Below are 16405 nucleotides of genomic sequence, written 5' to 3' on the forward strand. Positions count from 1 at the left end.
AGCACACTGCCACTTTTGAGGAAATGAAAATCATCCCATAATTTCAGGAGTCAAAAATACTCTTTGTTTCTATTTTTCTAAATTTCCTTCCTCTTTTTTTTTTTCCTCTCTGTATATGTTCCAATACAAAGAAAGCCTTTTCTCTGATAAATAAGGGTAAAAATAGCTCTTGTGCAGAAGGGCTGAGTTAGGTGATGTCCTGCATGTGGAGTTTCCAAAAACTCCCCAGCTGTGGGAAACATGAAAATTATTTTCATTGAGAATAGAGCAGCACCGCCTCTCACGATGCTTGTACTCTCTCCCTGAAGCTCCCAGTCAGATGCTGGGTCTACACCTTGGCTTCCTAGGGACCCCTGGAGTGTCCCCACTAAGATGGGGCTGCAGGGCTGGTGGCCTCTGCCTCGAGCTGAGTGGCCCTGAGTGCGTGCTGAATTCCTCTCTCTGCCCAGCTCCCAACACGGAGACAGTGCCCTTGCTGACCTGGAAGAAGGCTCAGGAGACAGTGCCCTGGAATATCATTCTTCTCCTGGGAGGGGGCTTCGCCATGGCCAAAGGCTGTGAGGTAAGACCCCCCCCACCCCGCATCACCCCTCCCCTATCAGGAACATCGGAGGGGAGTCAGGTGTGGACAGGTCCCAGTGCTGGCTGCAGCACCAGGATCAGAGCAGGCCAACTGCACAGGCCCTGGGGAAATAGCCAGTTTCCTCACTTGCCAAACTGAGATGATCATAGTTCATTCCTCACGGGTCCACACTTAGGGCCTGGTGAGAAAGAGAGGAATAAGGCATGACCTGGATCCTCAAGGCGCTCATGATGGGCAAAATATTAACACCAATAATATTAGGACTGGAGGACTCTGTGACTTAAAAGGGATAACAGTGTATTGTGATCACCCAATGCCAGACACTGTCCAGCATGCTTGTTGAGGCGGAAGGATGGCTTGAGACCAGGAGTCTAAGATCAGCCTCGGCAACATAGTGAGGCCTTGCTCTTTTTCCTGCCTCTCTTTTTTTGAGACAGCGTTTCACTCTGTCGCCTGGGTTGGAGTGCAGTGGTGCCGACACAGCTCACTGCAGCCTCAGCCTGCCGGGCTTCATCATTTCTCCCTCCTCAGCCTCCCAGCTAGCTGGGACTACAGGCATGCCTCACCGTGCCCAGCTAATTTTCTTTTGTATTTTTTGTAAAGATGGGGTTAAAAAAAAATTAGCTAGGTATGGTGGCCCCAGGCTAGAGTGCAGTGGAGTTCCAGCCTGGGTGACAGAACAAGACCTTGTCTCTAAAAAAAAAAAAGGAAGAAAGAAAAAAGAAAAACGGGCCGTGCACGGTGGCTCATGCCTGTAATCCCAGAATTTAGGGAGGTTGAGGAGAGCAGATCACGAGGTCAGGAATTCGAGACCATCCTGGCCAATATGGTGAAATCCTGTCTCTACTAAAAACACAAAAATTATCCAGGCGTGGTGGCACATGCCTGTAGTCCCAGCTACTCAGGAGGCTGAGGCAGAAGAATCACTTGAACCCAGGAGGTGGAGGTTGCAGTGAGCAGAGATCACGCCACTGTACTCCAGCCTGGGTGAGGGAGCGAGACTCCATCTCAAAAAACAAAGCTATGAGGTAGATGCTATCATTATGCCCATTCTATAGATAAGGGACGTGAGACACACAGAGAGAAAGTACCTTACATAATGTCATACAGCTGTGGAGTCAGATTAGAATCCAGGCAGTTTGGCTCTAGAGTGTATGCTCATAACCTAGACTAGATAGTAATATTAATTAGCTCACTGATGTTATTATTAATGTTATTCCAGAGGGCTTTGTGAGCTCAGAAGTCAGGTGAGGATGGAGCAAATGAGGCCCATGGAGTGCAGAATTTCAGAAAGTGCTCACTCTCTGGGGTGCGCAAGCACAAGTCAGCCAGCCCAGCTCAGAGGCAGCGCAGCGCCAGCATCCAGCCTCTGGCACCGTGTATTATCTCACTGAATCGCCATGCTAGCCCTAAGAGCTAGGTAATGTTTTTATGCCTCTTTTACAGATAGGAAAACCGAGACATGAAAAATTAAGCAACTCTCTTACATTCTTACAATTGCACTCTGCTTGGGAGCTGGGGTTCAAACTCTCCCTGATTTCAGAGTCCAGGCTCCAAATTGTTCACTCTAGAATTTTGCACATGCCAACCATTGTTTGAAGTGCTTCGTGAGTGGAATATGACTCAGTCGATCTTTATAAGCACCACTGAATTTGATACTATCACTGTCTCCCTTTTAAAGATGAGGAATTGGAGGCAAAAGGAGGCTAAATAGCTCGCCTACATGTGCACATCCTAGAGATGGCAGAGCCAATATCTGAAGCCAAGCTCTGTCCCACCCCTGAACGCCTTGTAAACCAAGGCATTCAAAACCACAGCCAATTAAGAGTCAATCTAAAATTAAGGTTAAGGGAAGCTGAAATTACTTCTTTTATTGGCTTCTCTTCTTATTTCAATTTTAATTTTCAGTTTCAAATGAAGCTACAGTGTTGGACGCCTGTTAACCGTGTACACTGGGCAGAAGCTCAGGCTTGGAGACCTCAGCACCTGGGCAGTCTAGGCTCTACCACTCCTCGCTGGGACACTTTGGGCAGGTTTCTTAACCTCTCTGGGGTCCTGTTTTTCTCATCTCATAGATTTCTCATCTCATAGATTGAGACTCAAAGTTCTTATTCTACAGGGTTGTTGGAAAACATTAAAGAATAACTGCCCATTACGTATAGCCGATGAGACGTGCTAGAAACTGCATGCACACCAGCTCATAAATCCTCATGCCACAGTTTCTACAGGTTGGACTTTCAAGAAGCAGACTCTGGATGGAGATTAGCAAGCACAAGCTTCATTAGATTGTGCCATTGGGGTCACTGTGCACGGGAGAGGGTCGAGGGAGAAGTGCAGTTGGAGACAGATCCAACGCCATAGGAGCACTGGAGCTGAGATGGTCTTCAGAAGCAGTTCGAGTGATCAGAGATAGCCAGACCCTTGTATCCCAGCATCCATCTGTCTGGGGACACAAGCTGCCCCAGGTGCAGATATGACCTCAAGTGAGGCAGCTTCTGGGGTCTGAGAGAGCCAACTGCACCCCCTGAGCTGGGACAGCAAGGTCTCCACTGATGGGGATCAGGGTGGCACATTCAGACTTTCTATACAGGGGCTCATTTTTAAACAAAATATGTTTTACTTTATTTATTTTAAAAAACGCATAAATAACAATACAGACTTCAAAGGGAACAAAGGAATAGATGATCAAAAGTACTGGGATTTGTCTGCGTTTTAGGGATCCTGAGGCCCAGACAAGTTAAGTAACTGGTTCTGGGTAACACAGTTCATTAGCAGCAGGGCCAAGATTTGAACTCGTGTCTATGTGACTTATGCTGTTGCCTCCTGCTGGTGTCTGAGGGAAGGCTTCCTGAAGGAAGTGACATGTTAGCCAGGCCCTGAAGAGGTGTGTGGTACAATGGAACCAGACCATCTGGATTGGAATCACAAACTTCCCCCTTCTTAGGTGTGTGATCTTTGTCAAGTTACTAAACCTCTCTGGGCCTCAGTTTCCTCATCTGTAAAATTAGAATCACAATGGCACCCACGTGGTAAAGTTGTCATGATTATTAAGTGAGTCAACATATGCAGGGAAATGAGAACATAGCCCAGCACAGTTGGTTGGATACTGGTCCTCATGTATGGTTAGATGCTGAGGAAAAGGAAAATCAAAATCAAAAATCATGTGGAGGTTCATGGCTTGAGCAACTTGATGGAAATGGTGCCATTTACCTCAGTGATCTGAGCCCAGCCTGGCCTAGAGAAAGGAGGCTGAAGGAGATGACCCCGATCCAGAAATTTCCCTAAGCTCCAGCGGAGGCTGGGCTGCAGGATGCTGGGCATGCTGAGAGGCCAGCCTGGCTCTGAGCCCAGCGCTGGGCAGCTGGTCGGAGTTTCTCTTCAACAGGGGCTTTGTGTAGTAGCTGTTCCTTTCCCCAGCCTCTGCCACACCATCCCCTTCCCAGGCACCTGCAGCCTGGCCCAGGAGCGACCAGAATGCTTATGGCACATCCTGGTTCCTGGCCCCTGCCCCATACTCTCATCAGATCACAACCTGGCAGCCTCCTGAGAATCGGAGGTCCCTGGATGTGATCCAGGGTGAGCCTGGGTATATAGGCTCCCTGTGCTGCTTCTGAAGGGCAGGAAGCCTGCTCCAGTGCTTACCCTGAGCCTGGGCAACTCGCTTAAGCCCACTTAGAGTCCTCCCTGCAGTTTTCTCCTGCTGCAAAACCATGTAGTCATGACTCTGCATAGTCAAGTCAAAGATTTCCGTTGGCCAACACAGAAGGCTGACATAGCCTGCTGCCTCCTCCACTCCCAGTGTTGGCACCTACCTCTCTCCCCTCCTAATACCCCTCCAGTACCCTCGTCCCCTTTCTCAGCCACATCAGACTCATAGGTACCCCATGGCCTTTGCATCTTCCTTTTCTCTGTTGAATTTTCATCCTGAGAGCTTTGAGTCCTCACTCTTCAGGTCTCAGCCCCTCAGAGATGCCCTCCCAAGCCTCTACATCTAGAATAGCCTCCCACCCCAGTCCCTCTTCCTCTCATGACCCTACCTACTCCTATATACCACATCTACCCCTCACATGACCTATGGGTGTGTTTATTGATTGTGTCTCTTACTAAAATGGAAGCTCCATGAGGGCAGGCAGAGACCATGTCTGTTTTATCCATCACTGTTCTGGGTACTTAAAAGACACTGGGTGCATGTTGGTGCTTAACACACAGTTGTTGCTATGACCTACAAGATGGGCTGTTTTGAGAATTGCTAACATACTGTATGGAAAGTACCCAGAAGAGTGGTGATATACCCCAGGTGCTCAAACCAGGAGCTGTTCTCATCTTCACTATTATTGTTACTGCCATTATTGCATTACCTCATGGATGAAAGGTTGATCTTATTCTGTTGCCACAACAAACTTACTTACAAATATATTGCCATGATAGAAGCTTGGTATTGCATCAGAGTGGAGCAAACCCCCCATTCCCCATTTTCTGCCAGAAATCTGTCATCTTTATTGTTGATATAGTTTGGCTGTGTCCCCACCCAAATCTCATCTTGAATTGTATAGTTCCCATAATCCCCTGGTGTCATCCGACCTGGTGGGAGGTAATTTAATCATGGGGGCAGTTACCCTCATGTTGTTGTGATAGTGAGGGAGTTCTCGAGAGATCTGACGATTTTTTTTATAAGGAGCTTTTTCCCCTCTTGCTTGGCACTTCTTGCTGCCACCATACGAAGAAGGATGTGTTTGCTTTCACTTCTGCCATGATTGTAAGTTCCCTGAGGCCTCCCCAGCCATGCTGAATTGTGGGTCAATTAAGCCTCTTTCCTTTATAAATTACTCAGACTTGGATATGTCTTTATTAGCAGAGTGAGAATGGACTAATACAATTGTTATTACCCTCATTTCTTTGGACAGACAAGCCTAATGACATGACTAAGATCCAGATTCTGAATCTTACTAGGGCACGTCATGTTATTTATTTGGCAAAATCACTTAGTCTTTTTGTGTCTCAGTTTCTTCAACCATAAAATGGAGATAATTGTACAGACGGTTCCTGACTTCACAAGGGTTTGATGTGTGATTTTTCAGCTTTGAAATGGTGAGAGAGCGATATGTATTCAGTAGAAAAGGTACTTAGAATCTGAAATTTTGATCTTTTCCCAAGCTGGTCATTGTGGTAGGATACTCTCTTGTACATGCTGAACAATTCTGAAGGTAAACAACAGATACTCTACGGTGTGTTGCATTGCCAGATGAGCTTGCCTAAATGTAGGCTAATGCCAGTGTTCTACATTTAAGGTAGGCTGGGCTGAGTTATGATGGGGACAGGTAGGCTAGGTGTATTACATGCATTTTCTACTTCAATATTCCCAATTTGTGGTGGGTTTATTGAGGCATAACTCCACTGTAAGTTGAGGAGCATCTGCAGTTCATATTCCATGAGGTGACTATGAGGATTAAATAAATTAATATTTACAAATTACTTGGAAGAATGCCTGGCACAGAGTAAGCTCTATATTGTGTTTGTTAAATTAAATAATGATAAATCATATTCAGTGCTTACTATGTACAGAGACTGTTCTCGTGTGCACTTATTTTAATCCTTAGAGCAATTGCTTAAAGAAATCAAGGAACAGAGATGTTAATTAATTTGCCCAAGGTCACACAGCTTGTAAATGGTGCCATGGTTTGAATGTTTACACATGTGCATAAAGCCATGTCTTTTTACCTTCCTTTAATCAAATCCACTGGTCTCTCTACCTAGGAATTTTATACAAAGTTGTAGCCCATTGTGTTTCATGAAGTCTTTTAAAAGATTTTCAGGGGCATTTTGGCCACAGGAGATTTTGATTTCAAATATTGAACTTATGCCGTAACAAACCTCCTTATAAGCTGCTCCTGTACTGTATATCAAAGAGACCAAGAAGAGAGGACCTGGTTGAAGTAAGAAAAGAAGAGGAAGAGGAAAACATCACTCTGCCAGCTCAGCCTCCCCACCTCCCATCTTTGCAAGGCGCCCTGGGTACCTCTGGTCATCTTCAAGGCCACTAAGGAACATAGTTTGGCAACCACTGTCCGGGCCATTTCTGAGTTCCACCACTTGCGGCATCTTGTGACTTGATGCTACTAGTTATGGCAGGCACTTACCGGGTGCCCAGCCACTTTCCTAGGCCCTTAATGGACTCGCCCCTTTTATCCCAACAATAACCCTCTGGGACAGGCACTATCGTTGTCCCTGGGGTACAGATGAGGACATTTTAGAACAGAGAGGCTAAGTGACTTGCCTAGGAAGTTACGGGACAGCTGAAAAGGATTAAGCTGGGAAGTAAACTCAGTCTGACTGCAGAGCCCCTTCTCTTCATCTTCCAGCCGTGCCACCTCTGACCTTGGCTGTTACCGGTCCCTCGAGTCCCTGGGAACACTGCGGGGCTGTGTGTTTCCAAGGAAACAAAGCTTCCAATTCCTAAGAATATAGGAGAGAGGCTGGGGCATGGTGGCTCGTGCCTGTAATCCCAGCACTTTGGGAGGCCAAGGCAGGAGGATTGCTTGAGTCCAGGGGTTCAAAGCCAGCCTGGGCAACATAGTAAGGCCCTGTCTCTATAAAAAAAAAAATCATTAAAAAAAATTTAGCCAGACATGGTGTTGTCTAACTGTAGTCTCAGCTACTCAGGACACTGAGATGGGAGGCTTGCCTGAGCCCAGAAGATAGAGGCTGCAGTGAGCTATGATCATGCCACGGCACTCCAGCCTGGGTAACAATGTGAGGCTCTATCTCAAAAAAAATAATAATAAAATAAAATAAATAAAATGGGAAAGGGCAGGTGAAGTCTCTTTAGAGTCCCAAGTAGAACTCTACGCATCAGGGGTTTTCCTCTCTTAGGAAGCTGCCAGACCTCCTTCCAGTGTGGGAGCTGCGCCAAGGCCTGTGTGGCTGCGGGGACGCTGGCTGGAAGCCCAGTCACTCAGAGACCCAGCCTGGCTTCTCACTTGCGCAGGTCATTAATATTCCCTCTCTCCAGCCCCTCTCCGTTTAATTGTGCACAGAGCTGTCAGGTCAGACTCTTTGCCAGAGCTGTGGCCTATGGGAAAAACCAGAGGTCCCATTTTTCCCCAGCAGCACTCCTTGCAGCCAGGGGAGGGGCTGCAGCCTCCACCCTGCCACTTACCGTATTCCCCAGGCTAGCAGACAAACTGCAGATGTACCAGAAACACCTTCATTTCACAGGGAGTCTTCTAGGGAAAAGTATATTTAAGTATTTATTATTCTTACATTGAAGGTAGCTTTTATGTCAAATTGTAGGAGCAGATGTACTATTTGTGTAAAAATTGTATGCTGTATTGTATTCTTTTTTTTTTTTTGTTTGAGATGGAGTCTCATTCACTGTCACCCAGGCTGGAGTGCAGTAGCGCCATCTCAGCTCACCGCAACCTCCGCTTCCCTGGTTCAAGAGATTCTCCTGCCTCAGTCTCCCTCAGCCTCCCAAGTAGCTGGGATTACAGGCATGCGCCACCACACCCAGCTAATTTTTGTTTTGTTTTGGTTTGGTTTTTTTGTAGAGACAGGGTTTCACCATATTGGCCAGGCTTATCTTGAACTCCTGACCTCAAGTGACCTGCCCACCTTGGCTTCCAAAAGTGCTGGGATTACAGGTGTGAACCGTAGTGCCCGGCGCTGTATGTGGTCTTCTAGAATTGATTATGAAATTTTTAAGTTCTGAGTAAGCAGGGACTTTTCTATTAAAAGTAAATATATATATGGGGTTTCTTTGGTACTGGGTTGATAAAAGGGCTGTGGTAGCAATACAATGGATTCTGAATGTTAACGAACTAACCCAACTCTGCCCTAGATCAGCTCCAAAACCTACAGCTTTGCTGTGATCTTACTGCATGGTTCCACCAGGGGGTAGCATTGAGCATAATTTGACATCCAGCGTTGCCGCTTTGCGGTTATAATGGTGTGTTGGGCCAGTTATTTAAGGATGCATTTGATGGTGAGAGGACAGAGGTGTGGAAGAGTATACACGTTATATACTGGTAAATAGGGTAACTTCTGGAGAAGTCAGCGGAGAGAGCACCCAAATAATTCTGCAATACTCACAGGGGAGTGGAGTCTCCGGGAACTTACCTACCCGTCTCTGCCCTGCTGAACTGGAGTCAGCACTGGGCATTGCTCTTAATTAAGAGACAAGGTGACAGACTGGTGTGTCTAGAGGAAGCCACTGATTCGCAGGGAGCTTTGCAGAATCACATCAGCTTATGGAGGTAGATGGGTATCTCGGGCACTACTTTTAGGGACCTTGGGCAAGTCACAAAAACTTTTTCAGGCTCAAGTTCCTCCTCAGTAAAACAGGGACCAATAATATTTGTCTTTCAGGATGGTTGGGAGGAGTCAAGGAGCTAATGTCTGTGTGCCTGGTCCCCTGTAAAGCCTCAATAATGGTATTCTTATGTCAATAAATAATGCACCATTAATATTTGTATTATTATCATTGTATAATTGTCTTTATTACTATTCATATATATTTTTTTGCTTTTGAGACAGAGTTTCTGTTGCCCAGGCTGGAGTGCAGTGGCATGATCTTGGCTCACTGCAACCTCTGCCTCCCAGGTTCAAGTGATTCTCGTGCCTTAGCCTCCCGAGTAGCTGGGATTACAGGTGCACATGTAATTTTTATATTTTTAGTAGAGATGGGGTTTTTCCATGTTGTCTGGACTGGTCTCGAACTCCTGGCCTCAAGTGATCTGCCTACCTCAGCCTCCCAAAGTGCTAGGATTACAGGAGTATGAATATCTTTATTATTGATAATTACATTGATTGTGTTGCACTTGATGTATATCTGATCCATGTTTTATATATGACATATAGTAAATCTTGTATATATATTTCATGCATATTAACATTATTAAATAATAATTATAAAAATAATGAATATTCTATATAAGTAACTATTACTATTTGGGTAATTAATACCCTTCATTGGAGGGATGAGAATTTACTACTGAGGGTCTGAAATGATTTTTCTCTCACACTTAAATTGGAGCTTAGGGGTGCTAGAACTAAATAGATTATTGGGGACCCAGGGGTTTGGGTCCCTGGCCTCTATGGGATAGAGCAGAGAGAAGTTCAAGAAGCAGAGAGGCTGCTGGCTCAGATGTGCGACCTTGGCTCGAATGTGTGACATTGAACACATCCCTTGCCCTCTCTGCACCTCAGTCTCCCCTTCTGGGAAGGGGTACGGTTGTCACTGTTATGATCTATCCTAATCTCCTCTGCGGATGGGCTGGGTATGAAGGGATGCCTTTCCCTCCGCAGGAATCAGGGCTGTCTGTGTGGATTGGCGGGCAGCTGCACCCCCTGGAGACCGTGCCCCCCGCACTGGCTGTGCTGCTTATCACCGTGGTCATCGCCTTCTTCACTGAGTTTGCCAGCAACACGGCCACCATCATCATCTTCCTGCCTGTCCTGGCAGAGCTGGTGAGGGTCCCTCTGGGGAAGAGGGGAGCATCCCTCCCCCAACACCCATTCAGAAATCTTCCCCCTGCCAAGGGAGCTTCACTGCGGGCTACAGTTGCCATTGCTCTCCCCAAAAGCCATGAAGGTGTCAGGACCACAGTACAACTTTTAAAAATACTGGATGTTTTCCTTCAAAAAATGCATACATAGAGTAAATATTTTCAAAGTGTTCCCAATTCTCTCTTTGGGGAAAATTTACCCAAGATGACATGGAGGGTTTTCTAGAACAGGTAAATTCCCAAATTTGGATTAAGAAGAAGTAGAAAATCTGAGTAAACAAATGGCCACAGGAGAAATCCTAATGGTAAGCAAGGCAGTAGCCCCCCTCTAAAGCAGGGTTTCAGCACTGTTGGTATTTGGGGCTGTAGCATGCTCTGTGTGGGGCTGGCCCGCCTACTACAGGGTGTGTTGAGGCATCCCTGGGCTCTCCTCACTAGAGACTGGTGGCACTTCCCTAAATCATGACAATCCAAAAGTCCCTAAGCATTGCCAAATATCCCCTGTTAGGGGAACAAATCCTTCCCCCCAACCCAGTTGATACCTACTGGGCTAAAAATCGCCAGCCCCAGGCCGGGCTCCGTGGCTCATGCCTGTGATCCCAGCACTTTTGGAGGCTGAAGCAGGCAGATTGCTTGAGCTCAGGAGTTCCAGACTAGCCTGGGCAACATGGTGAGACCACATGTCTGCAAAAAATACAAAAATTAGTCGGGCTTGGTGGCAGGTGCCTGGACAACAGAGCCAGATCCTGTTTCAACACAAAAACACAAACAAAACCATCAGCCCCAGGTTATTTGCTAGGTAAGAGCTCGAAAACTAGTGAGGAACAGATAGTTCCCGACTCCCCCGAGCTGTTCACCAGCATAGAAAAATAGACATGGCCCCAAAACTGGATAAGGAGAGCAAGGGAGAGAGCTGCAATCCAGGCTCACCTGTAAAAAGAGATGCAAATAGCAAAATGAACCCACAGTTGTGTAAAAAGAACAATATATACATGATCAGGCAGCTTTTATGCTAGGAGTTTTAAAAAGGAAACTATCAATATAGTTTTGTATTTAAACAGATTAAAGACCCGACCATATAATTACCTTAATATTACCCACGCTGATAAAATTACATCAATGTTGCAAGTAAATGCTTTGTACGCAAACGGTTATGCCCCAGCACGCTTACCTGTAAAACCTCATCTTGGGTTTTGTTTGCTTATTTCATGCATCAATTTATCTGTTTTTGCACACAGATGTACACTGTGTTATTTTTCAATGACTGGAGAATATGCCACTATAAATGGACAGTTGTTGGTTTATTTAAACAATCTCTCTGCCCAGTGGAAATATAGGTATTTCTGAACTTTGCTGTCATTCAACAACGCTACGTCACCGAGCCTTGTCTATGCATCACTAATTACATCTAGGGAAGTTCCTATAACTGACATTCCTGGGTCAAAGAGCATGCGCATTTAAAATATTGTTGGATATGAGGAAATTGTCCTCCGAAGTGGCTGGCCATTTTACAGCAGTGGGAGTATGAGGTGGGAGTCCTCAGGGAGACCTGGTGACTGAGAGAGATGGGAGTGCCATGGGTGGTCTGGGGGAGAAGAGGGAGCGTAGAACCCAGCCAGTCTGTAAGGGGCAGCTTTCACTGGAAAAGACACTTGCAAATGACACATTCATTCAACGGTGCTTATCATCAAAATCCAAAAACATTTTACACCTAAGGGGGTGATTTTTGAGAAAATGAATATGCTTTGGGTTGCAAAAATTCCCCAGAAGGGCCAAAAACATCCTACGTAAGTAAAATGCCAGAGAAGTGATCTCTTCCCTTGCTCTCCTTATCGGACTTTGGGGCCAGGGTGGCAAACTGGTGGCCCACTAACAGGCCAGCCCACAGGTGGGTCTGATACACACGGTCTTAGAAATTCGGGAGGGCTGCCAACAGATGCTCTCGTGAGCTCTCTTTCTCACTGAAACCCAGGAATGCATGCCCCCAACAAGAGGTATCCAGAGGCCAACTCTGCGCTGAGATTGTTTGGCTGAGGGAAGGAGCAGATGAAGTGTTTTAAAGCCCTGGTTCTCAGTGTACAGTCCTTAGACCAGTAGCACCCCAGCATCAGGGGAGCATGTCAGACATGCAGGTTCTCGGGTCCCACCCAGACCTGCTGAATCAGCAGGTCTGGGTGAGGTAGAGCCAGCTGTGTGGACTTTAACCAGCCCTCCAGGTGCTTTTCTGTACTCTCACCTGGAGAAGGAGTGTTCTAGGACCATCCCCCCGCCCATCTTTGATCAAACCACAGTGTGGTCCTTGAATGTCACTAACCCTGGGAATGTTCTCTCCACCTCTCCTGATCTGGTTCTCTTCTTACCTGCTTCTGTCTGTTTCTGCCTGTGCATGCATCTTTCTGACTGCGTTTCTCTCTCTAATTCTCTCTTCTCACTTGTCCCTGCTGTTCTCCGCCACGCCGCCAATCTCTACGGGTGTCTTTGTCTCTCTGTCTCTACGTCTTTGTGTCCCTCTTTCCAACGGCCCCTCTCTCCCTCTCTTTCTTTCTCCCTGTGGTCGCTCTGTGTTGGTCTCTCTCCTGGTCTCCCCCACCTCTCCTGGGCCCAGGCCATCCGCCTGAGAGTGCACCCCCTGTATCTGATGATTCCGGGCACAGTCGGCTGCTCCTTTGCCTTCATGCTCCCAGTCTCGACGCCCCCCAACTCCATCGCCTTCGCCTCTGGACACTTGCTGGTCAAAGACATGGTGAGTCTGGACATTTCCCAGCAGAGGCTCCGGGAGGTGGGTGGGCAGCAGGTGGCAGGCAAGGCCTCTTCGCAGGACTCTGACACCCCGACCCACTCCCCAGTCTCTCAATAGGTCTTTCTGAGGGGGACCAGGAACACCCATTTTAACAGAGACTCTGGGATGATTCTCGCACTTAGACAATTTCAGGAAACCCTACCTTAGGGACTACTTTCCAAAATTTGCTGCCGGGACAAGGGATTTCCCCCTCCCTCTGGACCCTACTTCGTGCCCAGAATCTTTAGAAGAGAGAAGCAGCAAATACACCCTGGGACTCAGGGATGCGCCTCAGTGTCCAGCCAGCTGGGAAGGAGAAAGAAGCTGAGGACTGTAGCAGTGGGAGGGCCTCAATAGCTTTCAGCAGAGCGCAGCCATTGGCAATGAGTTCCCTCTCCCAGAAGCACCCTGCTGAGCCACCTCCTCCCTCCCGGCTCCTGACTCCCAGTCTCTTCCCTCTCCCCGGGCTTTGCAAATAACCGGGCTTTGCTTTCTGGGTTAAATGGCATAACCCTATGACAACCACACAGTGCCTGGAACCTAGAGGCCATCAATGAATGGGGACATTTGCAGCTCTTTGAGTGACAGTCTAAGGTAGTGTAAAGATTGAAGGGTCCCAGGCATTGACCGACCTGGGTCTGTGTCCTGGCTCCACCACTTCCTGGCCGTGCGATCTCGGGTGAGTGACTTCCTGTCTCTGAGTCTGAATGTTCCCATCTGTATGGTGGGTCAGGTGCTGACCCCTTCCTCTGTCTGGGCTCTATTTCAGGTGCGGACAGGTCTCTTGATGAACCTGATGGGCGTCCTGCTACTCAGTTTGGCCATGAATACCTGGGCACAGACCATCTTCCAGCTGGGCACCTTCCCGGACTGGGCTGATATGCACTCGGTCAATGTCACAGCATTGCCACCCATCTTGGCCAATGACACATTTCGGACCCTCTGAGTCCCCCTGGGGAACTCCCTTGAGGCTGAACCCTCTCAAAGGGCTGTCGCCATCACCTGCTGCTAGGACTCTACAAAACAATCAAATAATTATTTCCCGTAATCCAGTATGCAGCAAGCAAGGGTGACCTCCAGTGGTCCACTCGGGTCCACGAGCCATTATCTAGAACATTTTCTCTCTCTCTCTCATGCAGTTCAAGGCCCAGATATCTCTCAGATCTGCTGGCTGAGAAACAAGCTCCTTTATCAGTGAGCTGTTTTATCGTTAGGATGCAAGAGAGCCCAGTTTCATCAACAGTGACCAAATCTGGCATGGAGTCTGTCTCATACAGTTGGGATAGGAGTCCATTCATTCCCATGGGCACAGCTAACATTATCCCCCAGTGACTAGTTTCTGTTACACTGGAAAGACCACCTTTTTAAAGATCACTTTCCTGGGCTGCAGTGTTCCAGTCCAGTTGTTCCAGCTGTTCACAACTAGTGTGTGTTTTTGCTTAGTTGGTGCCCATTCTGCACCCGTTGTTTTACCCCTGCTGATACCCAGCAGTCAGAGATTCTTTTTTAATCCTTGGAGACAGGGAAAGGGACAGATGGCTTTCTGAGGACATGAGACTGTACAAAGCCTCTTTGCTCTTTGTCTGGGCTCCTGAGCACACCAGAGAAAGCTCTAGAAACCCCGATGACATCTCTACCCAAGAGATTTAGGATTCTCCTGTTTCATCTGGGCCAATTTGGCCATAATTCTGGGGTCAGGCCAGGCCAGGGTCCTACCCTCCCATGGGGAGAACTGTGACCCCTCCAGCCAAGACCTTCCTGTATGTGACCCCCCAGGGGCCTCTGTGGCTGCAGGGTGGTCAGCTGCTTCTCGTCCCACCAAGTGACCTTGACCTCCCCATGTCCCACCTTAAGTAGTAAGCATGTTTAATTATCAAAAGCCACATTTGTCAGGGGTGAGAGAAAAATCAAAAGATAAATTGGGGCCTTGTAAAAGGCCAGGGTAAAATGTCTCGGGCAAGCAAAAGATAAGACATCCCCATGAGCCCGAGGCTGGAAGTGCTGTCTGCACTTAAGTGTTTACTCCCTCTTTGTTCCAAGCAGAAGCATTCTGGCATCCCAGTGAAGAGCGCAGGCCCTCAGGAAATGTCTGCTGAATGGAATGGCCCAGTGTTAGCCCAGTATCAGAAAAGGCACCAGACCAGGGGCCCTGAACCGTCACACTTCCCCTTCCTAAGCCTCTGAGGGTGGAGATTCCCCTAGGAGCACTTGGCCAGCTGGGAAGGCAGCACCCAGGTTCGCTCTTGATATAGCACAAGTGAGTCATGGGCATTTCCCCGAGAGCAGTGGGAGAGGCCCTCTGAGTTGGAGGTTCAGCTCCACCTCCTTTCTAAGCGATCACTCAGTATCGAATCACAGTTACAACCCGCTGGGGCCGTGGGGAGGTGGGCTTGTATGGGACTGGAGGCAAAAGGTTCATTGAGAGAGAAGCCCACGGGATTTGTAACCAGATGAATCATGATTTCAAAGACTTCTGATCAAAAATACTATGAAATAAAGAATGTTAATCAACATTGGACCTGGAGATGATTTGCCTTTCTGAACAAAAGAGAGCGTCAAAGCCCCAAATCCCTGGGCTGGGAATTCCACAGAATTGACCTCTCCGACTTCATTTTCTCCTGCTCTCCCCTCCCCTCTCCAGGCACATACTCAAACTCTCCTGCCTCAGGGCCTTTGCATGTGCTGTTCGCTCTGCCTAGAACACTGCTCCCAAATATATGCCTGGTTCCCCCACTCACTTTACTCAGGTCTCTGCTCAGGTGTCACCTCCTCCTAGAGGCTTCCCTGACTTCCTGTCTAAAATATCACCCTCATTACTCTCCACCCCCTTACTCTGCTATATTTTTTTCTTAATACTTAGGACACTATATAACTTATTTTCTTATGATCTTCCTCTCCCTCTAGAATATACATTTATGAAAATACAAATGGTATTTTTTTTACTGCTGTAACTCCAGCTGCTAGAGCAATTTCTGGCACATAGCAAGTGTTCAGTAAATATTTGCTGCTTGAAACTGCACCAGAATTAATGAGAAAGCCATCTCTCCCCTCTGGGGTCTGTTTTGTCTGTTACTTTGTTCACTGATTCTTCCATTTATTCATCCAATAAACATTTATTGGGAACCTGTCATGTTCTGGTTCATTGTCCCGCCCACATGGAACTTACACGCTGGCAGGGGAGACAGGCAATAGGAAGATAAACAAATAAATAAACTGACTCTGGGTCATGATGCCGGCTAAGAAAATGAAACTGACCAAGATGGTAAACTGACTCAGAGGCTACTTTAGCCAGCGTGATTGGGGAAGACTTCTCTGAGGAGGTGGCATTGGATTGAGACCTGAAGGAGTCAGCCAGATGCTCATGGAAATGTGGGAGGAAGGGAGAAGGTGGGGGAGATGGGGAGTCTCTGGGGAGAACATTCCAGGCAGGGGAGCAGATAGCTTCACTTAGCTGGATGCTCTGAGCTGGAACTTTGTGGAGTTTGGAAATCTAGATTCTGCCTCTTCTGATTGGTTACCAACTCTCTCTGCAGCTTTCCT

At 47.4% G+C, this 16405-nt stretch overlaps 1 protein-coding gene across 6 annotated transcripts in view; it reads left to right on the forward strand.

The window, feature by feature from the left end:
- Positions 1-15381, forward strand: part of SLC13A3 (solute carrier family 13 member 3) — an 84463-nt gene extending 69082 nt beyond the window's left edge. For all 6 annotated transcript variants that reach the window (XM_032263668.1, XM_032263671.1, XM_032263673.1 and 3 more), the window contains 4 exons: positions 450-562; positions 9887-10048; positions 12692-12829; positions 13635-15381. In XM_032263668.1, coding sequence (XP_032119559.1) covers positions 450-562; positions 9887-10048; positions 12692-12829; positions 13635-13811 — 590 coding nt within the window. In that variant the 3' untranslated portion in view covers positions 13812-15381. The remainder of the gene's footprint in view (positions 1-449; positions 563-9886; positions 10049-12691; positions 12830-13634) is intronic.
- The last annotated feature ends 1024 nt before the right edge of the window (positions 15382-16405 follow it).

This window comes from Sapajus apella, unplaced genomic scaffold, assembly GCF_009761245.1.
Source record: "Sapajus apella isolate SASKATOON/1434 unplaced genomic scaffold, GSC_monkey_1.0 scaffold137, whole genome shotgun sequence".
In the NCBI taxonomy this organism is placed as follows: Eukaryota; Metazoa; Chordata; class Mammalia; order Primates; family Cebidae; genus Sapajus; species Sapajus apella.